This window comes from Podarcis pityusensis, assembly GCF_964106645.2.
Source record: "Podarcis pityusensis genome assembly, chromosome: 7".
In the NCBI taxonomy this organism is placed as follows: Eukaryota; Metazoa; Chordata; class Lepidosauria; order Squamata; family Lacertidae; genus Podarcis; species Podarcis pityusensis.
The window spans coordinates 86499978-86526454 of NC_138031.1; the positions used below are offsets into that span (position 1 = coordinate 86499978).

General features: G+C 43.2%; 1 protein-coding gene across 2 annotated transcripts in view; it reads right to left on the minus strand.

Moving 5' to 3' along the window:
• Window positions 1-22451, minus strand: part of LOC308481889 (protocadherin alpha-C2-like) — a 171739-nt gene extending 149288 nt beyond the window's left edge. Inside the window, exon 1 of one of the 2 annotated variants that reach the window (XM_081014692.1) lies at window positions 19984-22451. In XM_081014692.1, the coding sequence (XP_080870818.1) occupies window positions 19984-22338 (2355 nt within the window). In that variant the 5' untranslated portion in view covers window positions 22339-22451. Of the gene's footprint in view, window positions 1-7084; window positions 9227-19983 lie in introns of those variants that run through there. The other variant, XM_081014693.1, reaches the window with a different exon arrangement.
• Between the last annotated feature and the right edge of the window lie 4026 nt (window positions 22452-26477).

Genomic DNA, 26477 nt, shown 5'->3' on the forward strand with positions numbered 1-26477 from the left:
TGGAAGCCCATTGTGGCCAAAGAGTTTGAATGAGGAAATTCCAGAATGAATGCAACTCCATCAGTTATAGCCCACACTGACTATTGTTACTGCAATCTTGATTGAAGAACTTGCTTTACCCATCACCTTGAACCACTCAAAATTCTCCATTGATCAAAACTCAGCTCTGGGCAGAACATCTGGCCTTGTTGCCTCAATGGTCATCCAAATTTGGGCAGAATAACTTCTCTAGCCATTCCGTTCCTTCTCTTTTATCACCCTTCTCTTGCATCGCCTGCATTCTGCTATCCAGCAGCCAGTCATGCTCTGACACTTCTTAGATTACGGACTGTATTAGGAGTCACTTACAGTATTCCAAGCCATTCTGCCTTGTCTCAGATGACAGCTCCATTTTAAGTAGACACAAATCAATCAGATATGTGTCTACAGCTGCTGCCTCCTATATCTCTTCCTCTTCCTGCTTTGCTATGTTTCCATGGGGACCAATTGACTGCAACCTGCTGTGGAGTTTCCATAATTGACTCATCAAAATACTCTCTATAATTTCAGTTTATTAAAATCATTTTCCTATACCCAGCAATTATATTTCATTTCAAGCTAGTGTTTCAGAGTTTTCCCCAGATCAAGATTTCAAAAATTCTCTCAAAAAGATGACCATTCTAATCTATCAAAGGCTTTCTTAGCACCAAGTGACATCAAAATAGGAGTTTTGCTTTGAAAGAATATTGGACCAGATTCAACTCACTGGCCCCACTAGCAGAAGCTCACAGAAGGATGTGGAGAAGAGGGGAGATTATTTCCACTTAACAAGCAGAAATGCTTGTATTGACAGAACAATTATTTTAACATCATATTGGATTCCTCCCAATAATTCAAATGTTGTCAAATAGGCTACTTTAATAAATTGCATTTGACCAGACTCCATATAAGGATAAAGAAAGCTAGCAAGATTATATGTATTTAAGAAGAATAAGATCTTACAAACCATATTCACATGTTACTCAGGCACTGACAAGGAGCAGGGTCACACCACTGACCTCATTCCCAACACTGTGTACACCCTGGGTCACACTCATTGGATGTCCACACATTGCCCATGACTTAAGAGATCATGCATTGTGCAATAGACAGCATCCCTCAGTTACGAGTAACTATAATAATTGAATGAATGTTTATGGCTTCTGGAGAAAAAAGTTTCTTCAACCAGATGCTTATATTTAAATAGATCTGCCCCAACAAATCTAGATTAAATTCTAGTTTCCAGGACATTGGCAAGTGCTGCAGCTACGTTGCTCATCTTGTCACTACTGAACTTACTGGATGCATTTGAAGTAACAGGGGCTGAGTCCCCCCCCCCCCCCCCGGAAACCACAATTCACAAGAGGCAAAGAATAACTATATTTGGATGGGATTACAAACTCATTCCTAGAAAAGCAGTAAGTACTAATAAACTACACAAGTTAAAATTACAGGTATTTAATTCTTCACTGACCAAATTCTGCAAATGCGGAATATGTTTAAAACAAAGCAACACATTTAAATAAAGAATATATACAAAAAAATACAGGTAAGTATTTCTAGCAAGCCAGATTTATTTACTTTTAATTATCTCAAAAGATAAACCAGTGCTTTGGTCATGGAACAAATTAAGTTAGCCATAAATGTTTTTGCAACACATATCACCTTCTCTCATATAAGCCTGCCTGAGCATTAAGATCTTCAATCAGAGGCCCTCCTTTAACAACAGTTCTGAACTGCCTTCTAAACTGAGGCAGGCCAAGAAAGGGACTTTTGTGTTGTGGCACCATTCCTCTGGAACACCCTCTTCAGGAAATTTGTTTAGCACTGAATCCTATATCTCTCCAATGCCATGCAAATATCTTTTTAAATTTTAAATTTTTTGTCTATGCCTTCCAGCATGCTACAAAGCTGGTTTTAATCTGCTGGCTTTAATTGTTTTTGAGTATGCAATTTTGTGTGGGTTGCTGCTAGTTTTATTATTTTGTTATAGTTGTTTTAGCTTTTTACAACAGCTATAAGCTACCTCAGGGAGTTTTTAAATCAAATTGAAACATAGAAATGTTTTAAATATAATAAAATAAAATACCAGAGACACTGACGCTTCAAGCTCTTAGCCTCACTATCACAATAGCAATCATGCTCGGTAGTGTGAGGCTAATTTAATGGCTACAATTACGTATGATAAAAGTTCCCCAATGTTCCTCAGAATGTATTACTCACCTGCGCTGATGAATCACCAAGTATTTGTTCCTGATTCTCACTGCCTTGCAGAGGAGGAATGTTGGGGCTGAAAACCATGAGGTCACTTTTGATGCCACCTTCACCACTCACACCCGCCAGGATATGGCTATGACGATTTGAATATGACCAGCTACCCACTTCACTGGCACATACGAGGGTGGCTGTGCCAGGGCCATATATCATAGCCTCCTTTGCTTGGGACTGGCACCGCAGGACAATGTATATTATGATTGCAAGCAGAAACAAGCTGGACACTGAGCAGATGGCAATGATTAGGTAGATGTTGGCACTGCCTGCAAGAGGCTTTGGGTTCCCTCCTGTTCTTGGAAGGTGAACATCAGTACGGGTGAGCTGGGTGCTTGCCACCAGTGTCACACTTAATGTAGCAGTAGCTGACAACATTGGATTCCCATGGTCCTTCACCAAGACCAGCAGATTCTGGCTGCTACCGCTAACTTCTCCCTCATCAAGGACACGTGTAGTGCTGATCTCTCCACTGTACTGCCCAACTCGCCAAGGACCACTTGTCCCCTCGTGCATTTCATACCGTAGCCATGCATTGTAGCCTGAGTCAGCATCCAGGGCTTGTATTTTCCCCACTATATGCCCAGCCATCACAGGGATCACTAGCAGAACTGGGTTTTCTTCTGCCATCCCAGACACCGCAGGTGCATTGTCATTCTCATCGACCACAAAAACCTGAATAGTCACATTACCACATAAGGAGGGCAGCCCAGCATCCTTGGCCCTCACTTGGAACTCCAGCAGCTTCACCTCCTCATAATCCAAGGGCTGCAATGCATAGACCTTCCCACTCTCTGAGTGCACCGAGATGTAGCTTGTCAGGGGCCAGAGCTTCTCATCGATCCAGTAGCTGACCAGAGCATTCTCAGCCACATCTGGATCTGAGGCAGACACAGTGAAGATGTGAGCACCAGGTGGGTTGTTCTCCTTCACAAAGACTGTGTAAGATGGCTGTGCAAAAGTGGGCGCATTGTCATTCACATCACCAATGGGCACCACCAGGCTGCTGGTGGCTGACAGGGATGGAGTCCCTTGGTCTTGAGCTGTTACAAGCAGCTTGTATTCAGCCACCTGCTCCCGATCCAGAGGCTCAGACACTACCAGAGAGTAGTAATTCTTGAAGGTGGACACCAACTTGAAGGGAAGTTCAGGGGGGTGCAGGAAGCAGCTTATTTGTCCATTGGCCCCAGAATCCTGATCTGAGACACTGATCAGGGCCACCACCATTCCAGGCAGGGAATCCTCTGGCACTGGCACCAGGAGAGATTTTAATGACATCTCAGGGGCATTGTCATTGACATCTAGCACTTCCACCACAACACTGCAATACCCTGTCATTGGATTGCTCCCTTTGTCGCTAGCTTGTACCTGAATCTCATATTGGTGATTTTGCTCAAAGTCTAATTTTTCTTTTGTTCTTATTTCCCCATTAACAGAATCTAAGGCAAATAGATTTTTTAATTTAACAGGCACACGATTCTGAAATGAGTATGTAATCTCCTTATTGATTCCCTCGTCCATATCTGTGGCATTCAGTTTAATCACTAATGTTCCACTTAGAACATCCTCTGCCATTTGGACTTTATAAACTGACTGATTAAAGGCAGGTGCATTGTCATTTTCATCAAGAACAGAAATCACCAGCTGTGCTGTGCCACTGAGCTCTGGCTTCCCCCCGTCGGTGGCTGTGAGCAGCAAACGATGCTTAGCTCTCACCTCTCTGTCTAGAGAGGTTTTTAAAAGGAGTGCTAGTGACTGACTTTCATCATGTTTCCTCTGAACATCTAGACTAAAGTATTCACTGGGGCTGAGTGTATAGGTGAGGTGAGAATTTTGACCGATATCTGCATCAGAAGCTCCCTCCAGAGGGAAAAATGATCCAGGCATTCTCATTTCTGAAATAAAGACATCTTGTTCTATTTGAGGGAATGTAGGAGCATTATCATTTATGTCCTTGATCTCCACCTCAATATGAAAGACCCTCAGAGGCTTATCCACAATCACCTCCAGGTGAATGGCACACAAAGGGCTTTTGCCACACAGCTCCTCCCTGTCTATTCGAGAGTTAACAAACAAAATCCCATTCTGAACATTTACCTCTAAATAGTCCCCTTGGCTTTGAGACTCCATCCGGAACATCCGAGGCACCAGCTCCTCCACCTCCAGCCCCAGATCCTGGGCAATGCGGCCCACAAAGGTGCCATGCTGGGATTCTTCAGACACTGAATAATGGAGCTGGCCGCTCCCTCTCTCCCAAGCCATGCAGATGAAAAACAGCTGCAGCAGCTGCCTTCTCATCAAGCTGCATCGGAGCAAAACAACCATAGCAATGGTAGGTCTTATTCCTGGTTTTAAAAATTAAATCCACTCTTTCGTGATGGCATTAAAGGCTGGGAATCAGTCAGTTGTTACGCTGTTGCATCCATTCTGTCCTCTGATGGTCTCTGTTCTTTCTGAATTGCTGGGAGGGGCTTTGATCTTTGTATCAAAAGAGCGTTTTGATTTTCAGTGGATAGCGACATCTTGTGACAAATCAGTATTAGTGGCATACAAATGTTCCTTCCTTCTTATTTTCCCTATTTTTTTGGCTCTATAATAAAGTAGGATTCGTTTGCATTTTGCTGATATTGTATTGTGATATTTTTTCCTTGAAAAGTTAGTGTCTCGTAACCACATCACAGTAATTTTTTAAAGAAATAAAGCCTAGGTAGAGAATACATATTGACTTAATTGGCCAAAATTAAATCAAAATTGTTTGGCTCCCCTAGAGTTTTGTACTGGGTTACCCACGTTGTTAGAAGTGTTGTACTCATTTTAGAAACTCTTGTTTTTGTTTCTTGGCCATTTGTCCTTCACTATGTTTTCACAAGGGGCCAAAGGGGCCGTCCTCACTGGCAAGTTTATCTTGTCACCAGTCCACAGTCCTCCCGTCACCCTATACAATGAAGGCCAGGCCACTGTCACAGTGCTGACAGCCTGAGAGCTAAGCAAAATCCCTCTGCCATGTCAAGAAATAAAAAGGAAGAACAGGAAGTGTCACAAATGATGGGTCATGATTATTGGAAGTCACAAGATAGCCTATCTACATATGCCCAAGTCAATCTTGCACTGTTTCATTTGGGTCCATCTGATTATGTTTCCTTTATGCTGAGCTTTAGATTGTAAGTTCCTCGGAGCACAGACATATCCTCTTTCACTCTATAAAATACCATGCACATTGATGGTGCTATTTGAATAGTTAAGGGCAACCAATCATAAGCTTCAGTGCATACTTTATTCATGGAGCTCTAATTCAAACAGTGAAGTGGTTCAATCCAGAGAAATTAATTTCTTCCTCAATCTGTCAGCCTTTAAAGGCCTCAGGAGTTCTTTATTCTAAAGAATATTAAAAGGAATCTTTATGAGAACAATGAGTTGTTGGGATTTTTCAGGGAAGCGGGCATGCTGACAAACTGAATAGCATATCTGGAGTCTGGAGTTGAAGAGCTCTGTTCTCTCGGGTTCATTTCGTTTACTATGATTCTATGCAACCTGCCCTCCAAGTAGCTCAGAGCAGCACGTTTCCCTGCTCATTATTTGCACAACAACCCTGTGACGTAGAATAGGCTAAGGGATAGTGATGGCCCAATTGCCGTAATGGTTTTCAACAAGGACATTGGTTAAACAAACGGATGCAGAAATGTAGCCATTTGGTCATGTAATTCCAAACTGTTCTTATCATCTGGTTTTACTTTGTCATTACAAATAAAATTAAGATACATGATGCTAATCACACATTATAAGAAGACATTTTCTCACTTGATTTGAGCCCAAATTATTCCTGTTTTCCCTGAAAGCCCACCATTACTGTAATTCCACCTTATTTTTAAGACTGGGTAACAAAAAAAGATGGTCTTGCAAAAACTACCTTTGCAAATATTTTCAGGATTAATTTCTCCTATCATACTGAGGCTCAGGTCGTAATACATATGGTTTTATCACCTCTATAATACAGATTAGGCTGAATGATAATGAGTGGGCCTAGTCTACCTTGTGCAATTTGTGGTTGAATGGACATCTGAAACCACTTCTAAGATTGTGGCTGCTATGTCATCATCATGATCCTACCCAATAGTATGTCCGCCAAATAGTTTTTAATTTTAAAAAGTGTCAGTAATGACTAATTGTTAATGCAGGATATCCCTTGAAATCTTGACCAGAGTTCATAGAAACGTCAGGGATTTCCACAGTGATAGCGATTTGAAAGGAACCAATGCATTGAAACACAGGCATGTCAGAGCTGCCTAGAGACTGGGTACATCACAGGACACAGGCATCTAACCAAGCTTCCTACACCCTTTCCTGCAAAGCTACATCACAATTAAAGAGACTTAAGCCAAATAAATATATCCACATATCCAAAATACCTTCTCCTCAGGGAAAGCTTCAAACAGCTAAGGACGTCAACTAGACAGATCCCTTCACTTCTCAAAGTAAGGGAAGAGTGAATTCCCCACACCTCCTACTGCGCTGTAATATTCTTACAAATATTGTAAGTATGAAATGAATTTTATACTTTTTTATACGTTTTATACATTTTTTATTGTAAGCAAAATTGTACCTGTCTTGAGCCTGGGTGGAAGGATAGGCAAGAAATTCAATTAAGAAAGAGAACAGATAAATATATAGAAGTGCACAGAGCAATCATGCCCAATTTTCTCTGTATATGGTGTCCTATAGTATAATGCCATGCATTCAAACGAGAAAGGAATACAAGAGCATCAGTTACAAAGATTCTTAAGGCTTCCATGTGACTCACCTCTCCAGATAAATTTGGAACAAGCTCCTTTGCATTTCCTACTCCTGTGTTCACAGCAAAGACAGGAATATTGGGACTGAAAACCATGAGGTCATTCTTGATACCAGCTTCCCCAGCCACACATCCCAGGTTGCGACTATGACGTTGTGAATATGACCAGCTACCCACTTCACTGGCGCACACTAGTGTGGCTGTGCCAGGACCATACCTGGCACTGTCCTCAAGCTGAGACTGGCATTGCAGAGCCACATACACAACGATGGCAAGCAGGAACAAGCTGGACACTGAGCAGATGGCAATGATCAGGTAAATGTTTGTAGTGTCCACCAGAGGCTTTAGGCTCCCTCCCATTCTGGAGAGGTGGGCATCAGCTTGAGCAGCCTGGGTGCTTGCCACCAGGGAAATACTCAACGTAGCTGTGGTTGACCGTACAGGCTTGCCATGATCCTTCACCAGCACCAACAGAATCATGCTATTGCCTACCCCCTCTGTCTCATCCAGTGCATGTGTAGTACTAATTTCACCACTGTACAGCCCCACACGCCAGGAGCTACTACTTGCTTCATGAAGCTCATAGTGCAACCAGGCATTGTAGCCTGAGTCAGCATCCAGGGCATGGATCTTGCCCACCATGTGTCCTGCAGTAACAGGAACTACCAGCAGGATGGGGGCCTCTGCTGCCTTGGAAACTTCAGGTGCATTATCATTCTCATCCACCACAAAGACTTGCACTGTCACATTGCCACACAAGGAGGGCAGCCCAGCATCCTTGGCCCTCACTTGGAACTCCAGCAGCTTCACCTCTTCATAGTCCAAGGGCTGTAAAGCATAGAGCTTCCCACTTTCTGAGTGCACCGAGATGTAACTTGACAGGGGCCAGAGCTTGTCATCCAGCCAGTAGCTAACCAGGGCGTTTTCAGCCACATCTGAGTCTGAGGCAGACACTGTGAAGATGTGAGCACCTGGTGGGTTGTTCTCCTTCACAAAGACAGTGTAGGAGGGCTGAGGAAAAGCAGGTGCATTGTCATTCACATCACCGATGGGCACTACAAGGCTGCTGCTAGCTGACAGTGATGGAGTCCCTTGGTCTTGGACTGTCACCACCAGCCTGTATTCAGCCACCTCCTCGCGGTCCAGGGATTCAGCCAGCACCAGTGAGTAGTAATTCTTAAAGGTGGATATCAGCCTGAAGGGAAGTCCATGTGGCCACAGGGAGCAACTAACTTGAGCATTGATGCCTGCATCACTGTCCGATATACTCATCAGGGCCACCACTGTCCCCAGTGGGGAGTCCTCTGGCACTGGCACAGACATGGATGTCACAGACAGTTCTGGAGCATTGTCATTCACATCCAAAACCTGGATCAGAACTTTGCAGTGTCCAGCCAAAGAGTAGGACCCTTGATCAGCAGCTTCCACTTGCAATTCAAATAAGTTAATATCTTCAAAGTCTATTTTTCCTTTGGTTTTGATTTCACCTGTGTTGGAATCTATGGAAAAAACCTGCCTTAAATGGGGAGGCATCATATTGCTAAACGAATACAGTATTTCTTTATTTGTTCCTTCATCCAAGTCATAAGCAGTCAAAGTAATGACTGATGTTCCCTCTGTGATGTTTTCCAGCAGATGCACCTCATACACAGACTGGTTAAACATTGGTACATTATCATTTACATCTAGTACAGTTATCTTCAGCTGCACTGAACCAGTTAGCGCTGGTTGTCCCCCATCTGTGGCAGTAAGCAATAAATGATGTACAGAGATTTTTTCTCGATCCAGGGCATTGTATAGCACAAGTGCTAAAGATTTACTGAGATCTCCATGCTTTTCTTCACGTAGCTGAAAATGATCATTTGGACTAAGGATGTAGGTAAGCAGACCATTTGAACCAATATCAGCATCTGAAGCTCCCTCTAGTGGAAAATAGGAGCCCAGCAGTCTAGATTCTAAAATAAATAGTTGGTGTTCATTTACTGGGAAAATGGGGGCATTGTCATTTATGTCCCTGATCTCCACCTCTGCATGGAAGATCCTGAGAGGCTTGTCCACAATCATCTCTAGATGAATGATGCAAATGGGACTCTGAGCACACAGCTGCTCCCTGTCAATTCGGGAATTCACAAACAAAACACCATTCTGTACATTTACCTCAAAATAGTCCTCCTGTCCTTTGGAAACCATCCGGAACATCCGAGGCACCAGCTCCTCCACCTCCAGCCCCAGATCCTGGGCAATGCGGCCCACAAAGGTGCCATGCTGGGATTCCTCCGGCACAGAATAATGGAGCTGGCCGCTCCCCATCATCCAGGCTGCGTGAAGCACCATCAGCTGCAGCAGCTGCCTTCTCTCTGTCTCCATTGAGCTGTGGTTTCTTAGAATGATGGCCAGAATGGTTTCCTGATGCTATGAATTCATCCTTTGGTTAATGGAAATTGCTCTTGAAATGGTGGAATCTGCTTTGTTCTGTTATATTTTGATGGTATCTGGGGTTTTCCTCCGGATTCTTGCATCAAATGATTTGCTTTCCATCTGAGGGCAGGGCAGCAAATCCCCTTAGGTTTCCTGAAGAGATTTTGTAGGCAAGAGTGACACCATGTGTCTGAATTCGCAAGCACAGTGGTTTAGCAGGGCTTCCAAAATTGTTTTTCCTGGTTTACAGATCTTCTGATATTTTAATTATTAAATAATTTTTAATCAACTTCATTATTTTGTTAATAGATTATACAGTGTTTATCTTCCCAGATTATTCACCAGGGCAGGGCAGTCTAAATATGTAACACCAATTCCAGCATGACTGTACCCGCTACTAATTACCGGTAGTTTCCAGGCTCAATTCAAAATGCTGGTTTTGATCTATAAATTCTTATGCGACTCAGCACCCCAATACCTAAAGGACCATCAATCCCCACATGAACTGATCCAAAGCCTGTGATCATCCTCTGAGGCCCACAGGAGGTCTGAAGTGTAGCAACACAAGAACAGGCCTTTTCTGTGGTGGCTCCCCATTTATGAAATGTTCTCCCTAGGGAGACTTGCCTGGTGCTCTCTTTATTTTTAGGTGCCAGGCAAAAACTTTCCTTTTTATCTGGACTTTGGGCCCTTAATTTGTAGGGTTTTCAGTGCATGAGGCCCCTCTTAGTGTAAGACCTGTCTTTTATTGGTATAGATGTGTTGGTTAGGTTTTTTTATAGGCTGTGTTTGTTGTAATTGGTTTTGGTGTTTATATTTGTTTTTGCTTATAGTCACTTTTGTGAGGAAAGTGGCTAATGATGATAATGATGGCATAAAGCCAGTGTGGTGCAGTGGTTAGAGTGTCAAGACAAGAACCTGGGAGACCCAGGTTCAAATCCCCAGTCAGCCATGATCCTCACTGGTTGGCCTTGGACCGGTCACCAACTTTCAGCTCAACCAACTTCACAGTGCTGTTGTGAGGATAATATGGAAAGAGGCAGAACAAGGTGTGCCACCTTGAACTCCTTGGTGAGATATTTTAAAAGGTAATAAACAAATGACAATGTTGGCAATTTTATTTGCAATTGCTTGCAATTCACATTTTTCACAGCAGCTGTGCACCGGACTGGCACCTTCATCACACTGTCCGCTATCATCCCAAGGTCTCGTTCTTAGTCTGTAACTGCCAGGTTAGATCCCATGAGCATAAGCGCGGAGAAGGGGTTGCCTCAATGTGCATTGATTTTCACTTGCTTACATTGAACTGCATTTGGCTCTTTACTCTCATTCACCCAGTTAGAAGAAATACTTTCAGAGAAAAGTGAAATCCCTCCTTGTTTTAACCCTCTGATGAACAATTTGGTATTATTAGCAAACTGACGACCTCACTGTTCACACCTAATTCTAGATAACCTATGAACAAATTAAAAGCTCAGGTCCTGATTCCAGTCTATGGTATTGTCCTGGACCAGCTCCATGAATTGGATACTGGGGACAGAGAGTCACGTTGGTTCCTGACCTACCTATAGGGCTTAGTGCAGTAGAAAATGTTAAATATTACACACATTACAACACACATATTACACCTGTGCTGTCCGTAACTGCAGATAATCTTGATAAAGGCAGTCTGTTCATCTGGTCCCCCAAACCAGGGTTGGGTAGGTTTCATTAATAGGTGTAGTGGTTATGTCTCTGGTCAGATGGAATACACACCATGCCTTTAAAGCTACAAGTCCCAGCACCCTTAACAAACTACAGTTTCCAGGATGCTTTGAGGCTTTGAATATAAAGCTATGGTATGTACACAGACAGAATCTCAGATCTATAGTTGGGCTCGTCCACACTAGAGCATAATTTGGATTTGAAGCTGCTTGTGTTCTCATTAATTCAACTCCATCCACATGTTGTCCAAGCAGAGAACTGTGATCTCACACATTTTACCTTCTAAATTTAGATTTCCCCAATCCAGAGATAATTGAGTAAGTTCCCCCAAACCACTGCACTTTGGGTAATGGATGCTTTGCATCAGGGGTCTTCCTGTGAGTGGATCAATCCTTCACTTTAATTCTTCCCCTTCCCCTTCTCCTGTGCCCAATTTTCATTTCTTTTCTGGAAGCACTTGTGCTTACCTCCAGCAGCTGCCCTCCAGCAGCAAGCACTGCCTTGAATTGTTTATTTATTTTTCATCACCCCAAATAATAGACGGGGGGGAGCATTAAAAATAAAAATTGTCCTTCCAGTTATGGGGCGCAGGAAAAAGAATGAGAAAAGAAGTGCAACCTTACCTGACTTGGAGCAACACATTTTTTTTAACTACTCTTTTATGCAAATCTTTTTACAACATTGTATTTCACAATTAAAAAAAAATTAAAAGTTACTATTCACAGGAAAACAATACCTGCCTACATGCCCAGAAATTACCTCACATTTTCTGGCTTGGAGGGACACACACAAATATTCATTAAAATTCTTTTGACTGGAAATCTGGAATATTTGAAAACTTGAATTTCTAAAAATAAAGAAGTTCCCTAAAAACTAAACAAATGGTGCACATGCCAACACTCAACTCCAGGTATCCAGAACTTAGCAAGGGTGGGAAAGTACTAGCAGCATCCTCCCTACAACTACAAATGAAAAATAAAATAAAATAAAGACCAGGAACCCACAACAGGTATTCAGAAGCCTCTGACTGTGGAAGCACAGGATAGCCATCATGACTAGCAGTTATCAACAGCCCTCTCTTCCTCGAATTTGCCCTGTCTTCTTTTAAAGCCACCTAGCCTCCTGGGGGCATGGATTCCCCAGCTTGACTATGTGCTGCGTGAAAAAGTACTTTCTGTTATCTCTCCTAAATCTTCCAACCTCCACCAGTTCCAGTGCTATGAGAGGGAGAAAAACTTTTGAAGGAATGACCACCGGGTGTGGAGCACACTTCCACCCACAGACAGACCTCAGCTGTCTGACCGTGTGACTTTCAGGTGTGGCGCACACTTCCATCTGCAGACAAAGCCACAGCTGTCTGAACATCATGCCCTCTGTCTAACCTTTGCTCTCTTAGTGGTCTGCCGTGCCCTGTCTGTGACCTTTGTCTTCTTCATCATACATTGTTCAAGGGGAAAATGATGCGGTGGAAACAGGTGCCAAAATAACTTTGTACCACCCCTCAATCTCGGGATTGGAAGATGTGTAAAAGTCACAGTCCAAAATGTATCTGACTGGTTTTGCATATTGTGCTAATAAAAGGAGCCTCTACAGAGCTAGCCGGCAGCTTGTCTTGGAGCATGCTTGCCAGGGTGCTTCTGCTCAGCTCACCTGCATCCAACCTCCTGTCGTCCTCCATTATTCCTATAACTTTTCTCTCTCCACTTTCTCCATGCCATGCATATGTTATACACTATTTTATATTCTATCATGTCTCCTCTTACTCACCTTTACTCTGAACTAAAAAGTTCCAAATGCTGCAACATTTCCTTATAAGGGAGTTGCTCCGTCCCCTTGATCATTTTGGTTGCAATTTTCCTAACTTTCCCCAACTCTGCAATATTCTTTTTAGATTAAGGAACTAAGAAAAGAATTCTCATGTTACCTTCCGAGCCAAATGCAGAAGAAGGAACAGATCTCTTTGTCTTGCTCCTGACAGAGGATATTCATCAAAAAACAAGCAACTGAAAAAGGCAAGATTACACCTGAGGCGCCAATACTTTGGCCACCTCATGAGAAAAGAAGACGCCCTGGAAAAGACCCTGGTGTTGGGAAAGATTGAGGGCACAAGAAGAAGGGGACAACAGGACAAGATGGTTGGATAGTGTTCTCGAAGCTACTAACCAAACTGCGGGAGGCAGTGGAAGACAGGAGTGCCTGGAGTGCTCTGGTCCACGGGGTCACGAAGAGTCGGACACAAGTAAACAACTAAACAACAACAACAATCTTCCAAATAACCAAGTACAAATCAAGGATCATTTGAAAGGTGTTGCTTTCTGACCAAATACAAATACAAAATCCCTCACCAGTATTTGGAATATTAGTGGCATACTTCTTAAGGTGGTTCATATGGATCTTGGAAACATTAAAATGTAAATAAAATGTATTCTGGTTATTGAACAAATGTTCTGAACAAACTATATGAATTAAAAGAGGGGTTACTAACCGTTGCACAGAGCAGATCCTGCGGTTTTCCATTTTCTGCATAAGCAGGTATGTTGGGACTGAAAACCATGAGGTCACTTTTGGCATTGGAGTCTCCTGTCACGCCCAAGATGTGACTGTGACGATTTGAATAGGACCAGCTGCCCACCTCACTGGCACACACCAGCGTGGCTGTTCCAGGACCATACACCATGGCCTCCTTAGGCTGGCAATGGCACCGCAGGGCCATATACGCAATGATGGCCAGCAGGAACAAGCTGGACACTGCACAGATGGCTATGATGAGGTAGATGTTCATGTTATCCGCCAGGGGATTGGGGCTCCCTCCCCTTCTGGGAAGGCGGGCATCAGCTGGGAGGGCTTGGACACTGGCCACCAACGAAATACTCAGCGTGGCGGTGGCTGACAAAGTGGGCTTCCCATGGTCCTTCACCACAACCAGCAAACTATGACTGCTGCTGCCCTCTGCCTCCTCCAGGGCACGTGTTGTGCTGATCTCACCACTGTACAGTCCCACCCGCCAAAGCCTACTGGACTCCTCATGCATCTCATAGCGCAGCCATGCATTGTAGCCCGAGTCAGCATCCAGGGCACGAATCTTGCCCACCACATGCCCAGCTGTCAGGGGGACCACCAGCAGGGTCGGAGCCTCCTCTACTGGTACAGTCACAGCTGGCACATTGTCGTTCTCATCCACCACAAAGACTTGCACCGTCACATTGCCACACAGGGAGGGCAGCCCAGCATCCTTGGCCCTCACTTGGAACTCCAGCAGCTTCACCTCCTCATAGTCCAAGGGCTGAAGAGCATAGAGCTTCCCACTCTCTGAGTGCACAGAGATGTAGCTCGACAGGGGCCAGAGCTTCTCGTCCAGCCAGTAGCTGATCAGGCTGTTCTCAGCCACATCTGGGTCCGAGGCAGACACCGTGAAGATGTGAGCACCCGGTGGGTTGTTCTCCTTCACAAAGACTGTGTAGGAAGACTGAGGAAAAGCAGGAGCGTTGTCGTTCACGTCACCAATGGGTATCACCAGGGTGCTGCTGGTTGATAGTGATGGAGTCCCTTGATCCTGGGCAGTCACTACCAGCTTGTATTCTGCTTCCCGCTCCCGGTCCAAGGGCTCAGCCACCACCAGAGAGTAGTAATTCTTGAAAGTGGACAATAGCTTGAAGGGTAGGTGGGAGGGAGTCACAGAGCAGCTCACTTGCCCGTTAGCCCCAGAGTCCCTGTCTGAGATGCTGATCAGAGCCACCACTGTCCCTGGTGGGGAGTCCTCTGCAACTGGCACAGATAGTGACTTCAGTGACATCTCAGGGCTATTGTCATTCACATCCAAAACTTCTATCAAAAGTTTACAGTTCCCTTCCATTGGTGCATGTCCCTTGTCAATGGCTTGTATTTGAATTTCATATAAATTCACTTCTTCAAAGTCTAATTTTCCTTTTAGCCTGATCTCCCCCGTATTCTCATCAATCTCAAACATTGTTTGAATAGTTGTGGGTAAAGATGTTTTAAAGCGATAAGTAAGCTCCTTGTTAATGCCCTCATCAAGATCTGTTGCTTGTAACTTTGCAACAAGAGTCCCAACAGCTGAACTTTCCAGTAAACTCACTTCATAAACTGACTGATTAAAGACAGGTCTGTTATCATTAACATCCAGCACAGTTATCACTAGCTGTATTGTTCCTGTGAGTTCTGGTTGACCCCCATCTGTTGCTGTAAGCAATAAATGGTGCAGAGAGGTGTCCTCTCTGTCCAAAGTCCTTTTTAAAACAAGCTCTGGTAGAAGGCTTTTAGCTTGCTTATCCTGAGTGTCCAGAGCAAAGTATTCATTTGAGCTGATCCTGTATGCAATAAGGGCATTTTTACCAATATCAGCATCTGATGCACTCTCTAGAGAAAAGCGAGAACCATATGTTGTTGATTCTGATATAAGGAGACTTAACTGATTAACAGAAAAAGTGGGGGCATTGTCATTTATATCCTTGATTTCCACCTCTACATGGAAGACTCTCAAAGGTTTGTCCACAATCACCTCCAGGTGAACAGCACACAAAGAGCTCTTGCCACACAGCTCCTCCCTGTCTATCCGGGAGTTAACAAACAAAATGCCATTCTGAACATTTACCTCAAAATAGTTCCTATGATCTGCAGACTCCATCCTGAACATCCGAGGCACCAGCTCATCCATCTCCAGCCCCAGATCCTGGGCAATACGGCCCACGAAGGTGCCGTGCTGGGATTCCTCCGGCACAGAATAATGGAGCTGGCCGCTCCCCATTTCCCAGGCTGTGTGAAGAAGAACCAGCTGCAACAGCCTCAGCCTCACCAAGGAGCCTAGTTTCCAAACATCCATTTTTAAAAATGCATCCGGAGCACAGAGGAATACACACAGTCTTGTTTCTTCCAGGAGTACAAATAGATAGAAATTGATGTGTGTCTACCTTAGATGTTCATTTCTGTTCCTATGTTGAGCAGTCATGATGGTTCATTACTTGCTGCAGATCTCTGCACAAAGGAAGGAGGAGCTGACTTTTCCAGTCCTCTGACACTATTTTTTACCAAACAGCGACACCGTGTGATTGAACTTTTAAATACTGAGAAGGTTGTGTACTTGTCATCTGACCTTAGGCATTATGTTATAATGTATGTTATAACTCTGATTTCACAGAACTCTTTCAATTAAGTAAATTTTACACTGCATTTTAACTTATTAGCCATCCAGCTTTCCTTTAAAAGAGTTGCTGGCCTTGGGTATTTTGATGCATGTTCAGTGATGGCATTAACATGTGTTGAACCCTGGGTAGTAGTAGTTTGCTCTGGCAGGATAGCTGTTTCAGAACTGCTTTGGTCCATTTTAGGGCATTAGTTTTATTTGCCCTAGATTGCGGAGATGGATATTCTGCAAACTGTCTGCTGTGTTCTGCTCTGCGTTACTTGAAGAGAGAAAATCTTGGGCTCATGCATACTTAGCATCAGAGGTCTGGGACCTGTTTCCATGAAGCATTTGTGTGGGAAGGAACCACATCATTGACCACACCAATTTCATTCAAGCACACATTCCTAGAATAACATAATTGGGGAACAGCTCTTCCATTATTCACCCTGAATACCATTTGTCTAATTCAGCCAGATTCTGTGATTAATAACTGCTTAGTTGGCTTGTGTCTGAGGGTTTATCTACTTTTCCTCTGCTCTTTCCAGGCACAGTCCACACTTTAAAGCTCTTTGCCTGAGTGTTCCCCACTTTTTTAACTTCAGAGCTTTCCCTGCGAAAACCTGCTCTTTATAGCTCAATCACAGCAAATGGCAATCCACAGAAAACCTGAATTGACATTTGCTCCTACTGAGCACTAAAGAGTGGGTTTTCATGAGGAAAGCACCAGGGCAAAAACAAATGCTTGGACACAGAGTTTTTAAGCATGGACTTGTGCATGGCAAGAGTGAAGAAAGGGTAAGTGTGGATAAGGCTTGAGTCCTTATCAACCAGTGGCTGACTTTTCTGATTTTCACACCAAATTTGGGGAGCTGGGAAAACTGCCTGGAAGCAGCATATGTTATGTTGTGCCAAAACAGTTGCACAGAATAAAGGAAAATATATCATGGTGCTCCCACATTTCTCTCAGGGGACTATAATAATAATAATAATAATAATAATAATAATAATAATAATTTATTATTTATACCCCGCCCATCTGGCTGGGCTTCCCCAGCCACTCTGGGCGGCTTCCAAAAGAATATTAAAATACTGTGAGAGATTAAAATACTGTGAGAGAATATTAAAATACTGTGACTGAGAGATTTTCCCCTACATGACAATAACCGGAAACCTGAGACTTCAGCTTGAGTGCAGCTCCATCCAAAACAGGCTAAACAAATGCCCTCAATCAAATGTACTTAAATCTTGTCTAGATTAAGCCCACAACCCTCCCCCTCCCCCACCAGCCATTTGACAACCTTATATATGCCTTGGGAAAATATAGTATAATACCATCTACATAATCAGCATAGAGGCCACCTTAAAGAAAAGGCTACAAACAACATAGAATCCAACCCCCTTAGCATCCACCAGTTGCCTTTCTCCCAGATCAAGTTCTTATTCTTATTCTTTATTAAGGTAAGTCATGTTTGCTGTTGTGCAGTTTATTAAAATTACAAAAAAATAAAAGCAACCCTTTGTGAAGGCAACCCCAGATCCTAGGAAACTTTCAAAAGAGAAGAGAAGGTCCCTATTTACACCATACAATATATTAGGTCGATATGAAGATATACCTACCTTGTAGATACTGAAATTACTTCAGGCACTTCTGCTTTTTCTGTTAGACGGTTATATAAGATACAGTATTTATGCTCAATGAAGTCTATTGGAAGTTAATGCCAGTTTTTTTAGGTATGCAGTTCTTTACCATATACAAAGAGATTATTTGTATAGAATGGAGTAAGAGATATGTTAATTTTCCTTTCCAGCTTCTCAATGTGCTCTCACTAAGTGAATCAAGTAGTATGACGTGATGGTCTGCATTGGTCTACCAAAAGGTCATACGTGCATCTTTTATGCATCTCCAGAGCTTGTCCATAGGTTTATAGTCTTGCATTGGCTACGCCTGTATTGCCACATTTTAAGCCCTATGCATTTGATTTTGCAGTGAATAACTGGCAAACAGCTTCTGCCCTGAGTTGAAATATTAGGAGATAAATTCAACAGAATAATTGAAAATTACAATAATACTTGCTGAAATGTGTACTGTGACATTCTACAAAACGAGAAGAGAAGAGAAGCATGCTTTTATCCTATTTCATTAAATCTTTTAGAATAGATTCTCAGTTTTGGTTAAGCTTCGCTCCATTGTTTGTTTTAATCTATTTTGTAGCCAGACTTGGCTTCTTCCAATTCAATCTATGCTTTAAGAAAAATTAAGCAAAATTAGCCACAGTGTGTGTGAGCAGAAAGATTTTAATTCTGTCTGATGGCTCAGCCAAGAACTTTGATGGTTGTAGTACACCTGTAGTACCCCTGTGCAGTGCCCTTTGAATAGAAAGCTCTCTGAGAAATGACCGTTGATGTTACTTGCACTATTGATCGCACTATACTGTGTGACAATGACTTTAAAACGACTGACTTCTATTCATTCTTAAGAGCAAGTGTTTTAGAATAGTTCAGTCCAGCTGATCAAAAGCTTTTTCAGTATCTAGAATCAAAGAAGTATTATACATTATATTTATATTGTAAATGTATAAAACCATCAGATCATTTTTGGCACATGCTTTATATTGTCAGTTAGTTCCTTACAAAAGGGAGATTAAAGGTAGTTTTGCCCTTTCCCTGTCTGCAGATTCTGCATCCAAATCATGTACTTCAAGTTACCTTCCTCCCTGTGAAACAAGGGTTCTTCTGGAGAAAGTAAAAATAAAAAGGATACTTTTGAGCACATGCCGAACACTCATCCCTCAATATGGAGTAGACTAAAAGCATGATCAGCTGGACACAATACAGTGTGTGAAAGACATCCTTCCAAGACAGAGGATAAAGCATGGTATCCGTGTCAGAGGAGGTAGTTATACTTCTCTCCCTCTAGGTTTGATATTATATTTGTGTTGCACAATTATTTCCATTTTTCATTTATTACTTGTCAATCCACACCAAAATATTTGCATAACACTGGAGTACACTATAATCAATTTACAAATAATACTCAGAAAGGTGACACCTCTTCAATCTTAAGATGCGGTTTCACAAGCCTTTTTCCAAAAACCTTTTCAAGGAGCTATCCTCAACATCAATTATTACAAGATTGCCTTATTCATGACATCAGGAGGTTTCCTTGTGTGTTTGGCAGGGGGAGAGAGGTTAAAACAAGAAGGGGAATTAAAACTCAATTCTCCCTCACTATTTTATTGGCCAGGTAGAATGCTCATGCACTGAGAAAATATCAAAAGTCATTTTCACAATACAACAGGAAATGATTTTTTTTCTTTCATTTTTGCTATTTTGTTAGTCCATGAAAAAGAGTCTGATACTGTCCCATCTGAAGGGGGCAAAAGATAAAAACCAGATTCATGAAAACCTCATAAAGGAAGTCTTATGCTTCTTTCATACCTCTTATTATAGTGCATAAATGTTTGTATCATTGCTATTAGACCAAAAGAGAAACCCAAAAGATATTATAAACCATTAAAATCCATTAAAATGTCTTGGGGGCAACTTGTAATTATTTATTTTAAAAATAAAACAGATGAAAATTATATACACAAATATTATAACACAAATATGCATAATAAAATAGTTCAGAAAGGGCACTAACCGTTGCACAGAGCAGATCCTGCTGCTTCCCATTCTCCACAATGGAAGGAATACCAGGACTGAAAACCATCAGATCATTTTTGGCACCAGGCTCCCCACTCGCAGCTGCCAGGATGTGGCTGTGGCGATTTGAATAGGACCAGCTGCCCACCTCACTGGCACAAACCAGTGTGGCTGTGCCAGGGCCATACATCACGGGCTCCTTGGGTTGACACTGACATCGCAGAGCCATGTATACTATAATCACAAGCAGGAACAAGCTGGATACTGAGCAGATAGCAACAATCAGGTAGACGTTGACATTGTCCACCAATGGCTTTGGACTCCCTCCCATTCTAGGAAGGTGAGCATCTCTATGGATTACCTGAGTGCTTGCCACAAATGACACACTCAATGTGGCTGTAGTGGACAGTGCTGGCATGCCGTGATCCTTCACAAGCACTAGCACACTCTGGCTGCTGCTGCCCTCCATCTCATCCAGGGCACGTGTTGTACTAATCTCACCACTGTACAGCCCCACACGCCAGGGGCCTCTGGTTGCCTCATGCAGTTCATAGCGCAGCCATGCATTATAGCCTGAGTCAGCATCCAGGGCATGGACCTTGCCCACCACATGTCCAGCCAAGACAGGGGCTACCAGCAGAGCAAGGGACACCTCTTCTGGCCTAGATACCGCAGGCACATTATCATTCTCATCCACCACAAAAACTTGTATTGTGACGTTGCCACATAAAGGGGGGAACCCAGCATCCTTGGCTCTCACCTGGAACTCCAGCAGCTTCACCTCCTCATAGTCCAAGGGCTGCAAAGCATAGACCTTTCCACTCTCTGAGTGCACTGAGATGTAGCTTGACAATGACCAAAGCTTCTCATCCAGCCAGTAGCTGACAAGGGCATTCTCACCTAAGTCTGGGTCTAAGGCGGACACTGTGAAGACGTGAGCACCAGGTGGATTATTCTCTTTCACAAAGACAGTGTAGGAGGGCTGAGGAAAAGTAGGTGCATTGTCATTCACATCACCAATGGGCACCACAAGGCTGCTGCTAGCTGACAGTGATGGAGTCCCTTGGTCTTGGGCTGTCACCACCAGTCTGTATTCAGACATCTCTTCACGGTCCAGGGATTCAGCCAGCACCAGTGAGTAGTAATTCTTATAGGTAGATACCAGCTTGAAAGGAAGCACAGTGGGCCACAGAGAGCAGGTCACTTGTCCATTGACCCCAGAATCCCTGTCTGAGACACTGATTGAGGCTATGACTGTCCCCAGTGAAGAATCCTCTGGAACTGGTACCAACAGGAAAGTCACTGACACCTCTGGAATATTATCATTCACATCCAGAATTTTTATTAAAACCTTGCAGTGTCCAGACAAGGGGTTACCACCTTTATCTGTTGCTTCTGCTCGAATTTCATACGAATTAGTGTCCTCGTAATCCAATTCATTATTCAGTATAATTTGTCCAGTATTTGGATCTATCCTAAACATGGTACTTAATTTAGGTGGAATTACACTACGAATAGAGTATGTAATGTCTCTATTAATGCCATCATCCACATCAGTGGCATTGAGCTTAACCACTGACATCCCAAGGGAAGCATTTTCTAACATTTGTACCTTGTACACTGATTGGTTAAAGACAGGAGGGTTATCATTCACATCAAGCACTGTGATCACCAGCTGAACTGTTCCCGTTAGCACAGGTTGGCCACCATCCATGGCTGTTAACAGCAAGCGATGCACAGAAATATCTTCTCTGTCTAACGGCTTTGTTATTACAAAGCCTAAGGAATTGTCCTCACTGCTCCTTTGGAAATCTAACATGAAATGATCACTGGGGCTGAGGTGGTAAGTTAACTGTGCATTTGTACCAACATCAGCATCTAAAGCTCCCTCTAGAGGGAAAACGGATCCTGCAAGTCTTGATTCTAGAATAGACAGATTTTCCTCACTTGCTGAGAAAACAGGGGCATTGTCGTTTATGTCTGCAATCTCCACGTCCACATGGAAGATCCTCATGGGGTTATCCACAATCACCTCCAGGTGAATGGCACAAACAGGGTTCTTGCTACAAAGCTCCTCCCTGTCCATCCTAGAATTCACAAACAAGATTCCATTTTGCACATTTACCTCTAAATAATCCTTGTGCTCTTTGGAAACTATCCTGAACATCCGAGGCACCAGCTCACTCACCTCCAGCCCTAGGTCCTGGGCGATGCGGCCCACAAAGGTGCCATGCTGGGATTCCTCCGGCACAGAATAATGGAGCTGGCCACTCCCCACCATCCAGGCTGTGTGAAGAAGGACCAACTGCAGCAGCTGCTTCCTCACCGAGTAGTCTCTCCAAGGAACAACCATCTCAAATATATTCCTTTGAATCCCCCTCCGTTATGTGCAATATTGGAGTGGGGGGTGGTTAATCCAGCTTGCTATTACCCTTTGTGCTCCTTCACTTTTGGTGCTGCCTATTTTCTGATGACAGCAAGGAGGAGGAGCTCTCCTATGAGTCTGCAAGAGGTATTTAACAGTAAAGAGTGACACCCTGTGAAGAGATTTAAAAATGCAATTCTTGCAATATTTGGTTGGGCTTTTTTGTTTTCTGGTGTTCTGTATTCTTCTAGTTTTCTTATGCTTCTTTAAATGTATGTGAAGATAGTCATATTTATCTTTGTAATCATTTGACATAAGATTTATGTGTATGTGGATATATAATTACTCCTGTGTGGCAGCAGTTTTTTAAGATCACATTCCTGCCTTTGAGAGTTTCCATTCTTAAAAGTTTGTGTTGTACAAAGGTGAGTATGTTTTCATTCATATTAAAGAAAGATGATTCACTTTAATATTGGGGGAGAAAGTGGGGGTGGAGATGAATGAAAAATGGGAAATGTGAGAAAAAGAAGCACTGTGGCCATGATAGACCAAGTGGAACATTGTTACATTCCAAAAAGATAATAGCATGAGAGCCAAAAATCACAGGTTCCCCAAACTACCAAAGAGGATACAGTGGGTGTACCTTTTCTTCACCATTCTTATTTACATACTTTTGCGCCATACTGCTTCTGAGCACAAATCTTTTCCTTTATTCTTCAGGTGGATACATTAACAGTATGATAACACACTTTATTTGTGCATTCTGTGGCGTCCGATTTGGGTATGTGCTGTGTCAAGAATCTGTATAATATACAAATAAGACTTCTGGATCTAAGATCTCTCGTGAAAGGTGGTATCCCTCTTATTTGTGTTTCGCTGTTTTAGACCATGCAGATAATATGCCAGATGATATGCTTGTTGTTGTTTAGTCGTTTAATCGTGTCCGACTCTTTGTGACCCCATGGTCAGGCACTCCTGTCTTCCACTGCCTCCCGCAGTTTGGTCAAACTCATGTTTGCAGCTTCAAGAACACTGTCCAACCATCTCGTCCTCTGTCGTCCCCTTCTCCTTGTGCCCTCCATCTTTCCCAACATCAGGGTCTTTTCCAGGGAGTCTTCTCTTCTCATGAGGTGGCTAAAGTACTAGAGCCTCAGCTTCAGGATCTGTCCTTCCAGTGAGCACTCAGGGCTGATTTCCTTAAGAATGGATAGGTTTGATCTTCTTGCAGTCCATAGGACTCTCAAGAGTCTTCTCCAGCACCATAATTCAAAAGCATCCATTCTTCGGCGATCAGCCTTCTTTATGGTCCAGCTCTCACTTCCATACATCACTACTGGGAAAGGCTAGTAATTTGAATTGCTAACTCTTGAATGGTGTGCTAATGAATTTGTTGCTGTTTTCATTCTGTTTGCTCTGCCAGTGTCTAGCCTGGGCTTCAAGAACAGTAAAACGTAATTATGGCTGCCAGTTTGTGAGTGATGTGGTTGAGCATGTTTAGACATTGATGTTATCACATATAGCTTTGTTCTGGTTTTGGAGATCCACACATATCCATTGGCAGAACAGCTTTGCTTTTCTACTACAACCATGTAAAGGTCCTTCAGCCTTCTCATTTATGCTTTGCTGCTCCATAGGCTGAAGTTCCTTCTTCGTCTTCCATGTGATGGCGAGGGGCAACCACTGCTGTGCGTGAACACAACCCTGTGTTTGAAACTAGTTTGACTTTGAGTCATCCCAGGAAACATCTTAGATCCACAACCAAGTCAAGAAATCATTTGAGAATTTGTCAGTCAGTTCTAATCTCAGTAAGATTTTTAAAATCAAGTTTAGGGGTGGTAGGTCCTTCAGTCCCAATACTGGCCTAGCTGGTTTATCTGGAATATTATGATCTAGAGCCCAGCATCTTTCATTGTACCTATTTATGACACTACACGTCTCTATCACCTGGAGAGGACGACCCATGTAGTCTCCTGTTTTCACTTATACAATGTTAGTTTTATGTCCTAAGATATTCTACTGCATTTCTCTTAGGGACAGAGTTTACAGCTCCAGTGTTCATCTCTTCTTTTACTGGTGCTTCCTTGAGTCTTGTGTGTATTGTGACAAATGTTTTCTCCATTCCTAAACACTGTGTGTGGGTGTCTGTAGGCAAACTGTAGTGTTGCATCTTGGGAGAGTCCTGGACGCCCTTTGCTTGCCTGCCTGCTTGCACAACATGCTATTGCAAATAAGTTTGCTTATGGTACTTCCTACGTATCTTCCATAGAACTGGGTGTTCATCTTGTGTTAGATGGTGTGAGGTACATCTCTTGCAAACATGGAGAGTTTATGTGTTTAATGAGAATGTTGCTATTGCCTTCTGGCATGATTTGGCAGGAGGTTTGGCTTGTGAGGGAAGATCACATTTCTCAGAGGCAAGAGAGTCCATGTAGATGAGAAAATAGGTTTAAGAATGGAAAAAGTGGAGTTGGGGTTTTAATAATGTGTGCTCTTATGTATCTAATATAGAGTTTTTATACATTTAAAGTATTTCATTAACAACTGAGATGAAGTAGGCTAACTGGGTTCCAGACGCTATTGCCAAAACATAATTACTACAATATTATTTCAAACAGCAATGCTGCCCAATATCTTTTAATCTCTTTTCCTGATCAAAGCTCAAGGCATTCTGCAAAGCTCAGTGTATTCTTTGATTTCCTGGTCAGAGCTCAAAATATTCTGCATGACTATATATTCAAGTAACATGTTTTATAATGAGCAGAAATTATTCCATCATGTTGTGTTCTGTGCTGGAATTCCCGGACCCAGGTGGCTAATCTATAACCAAAGCTATATTACTCTTCTACCACCAAGAAAACGAACAAACAAGTCATTTTTAAACATTGAAATCATGCTATTATATCCAAGTGAGTATTTGAAACATACTCCCAAGACAGGTACATCACATGACAAACTGAAATGAATAGTAGAGACTCACCTGCCCAGATGAATTAGGGACCACCTCCGTCATAATCCCTACATCCCCATTCTCTGCAAAGACAGGAATGTTGGGGCTGAAAACCATGAGATCACTTTTGGCTCCAGCCTCTCCACTCACTCCTGCCAAAATGTGGCTATGGCGATTTGAGTAAGACCAACTGCCCACTTCACTTGCACACACCAGCGTGGCTGTGCCGGGACCATACACCATTGTCTCCTCTGCTTGCCTGTGGAATCGCTGAGCCACATATAAGATGACTGCAAGCAGGAACAAGCTGGACACTGAGCAGATGGCAATGATTAGGTAGATGTTGACATTGTCCACCAGGGGTCCTGAACTACCTCCCATCCTGGGAAGATGGACATCATCGTGGAACATCTGGGTGTTTGGCACCAGAGACACACTCAATGTAGTTGTAACTGATCGCGGTGGCTTTCCATGGTCCTTCACCAACACCAGCAAACTATGGCTGCTGCTGCCCTCTGCCTCATTCAGGGCACGTCTGGTACTTATCTCACCACTGTACAGTCCCACTTGCCAGGGGCCACTGGTCAATTCATGCAACTCGTAGCGTAGCCATGCATTGTAGCCTGAGTCAGCATCCAGGGCATGGATCTTGCTCACTAAGTGGCCAGCCATGACAGGGACCACCAGCTTGACAGGGGCCTCCCCTTGTCCAGATACTGTTGGGTCATTGTCATTGTCATCCACCACAAACACCTGCACTGTCACATTGCTGCACAAAGAGGGCAGCCCAGCATCCTTGGCCCTCACCTGGAATTCCAGCAACTTCATCTCTTCATAGTCTAAGGACTGCAGTGCATAGATCTTGCCGCTTTCTGAGTGCACCGAGATGTAGCTTGACAGCGACCAGAGCTTCTCATCAAGCCAATAGCTGACTAGGGCATTCTCAGCCACGTCTGGATCTGAGGCAGACATTGTAAAGATATGGGCACCAGGTGGATTATTCTCCTTCACAAAGACCGTATAGGATGGCTGAGCAAAAGCAGGTGCATTGTCATTCACATCACTAATGGGCACCACTAGGCTGCTACTTGCTGATAATGATGGAACCCCTTGATCCTGGGCCACAACCACCAGTCTATACTCAGCCACCTGCTCTCGATCCACAGGTTCAGCTAGCACC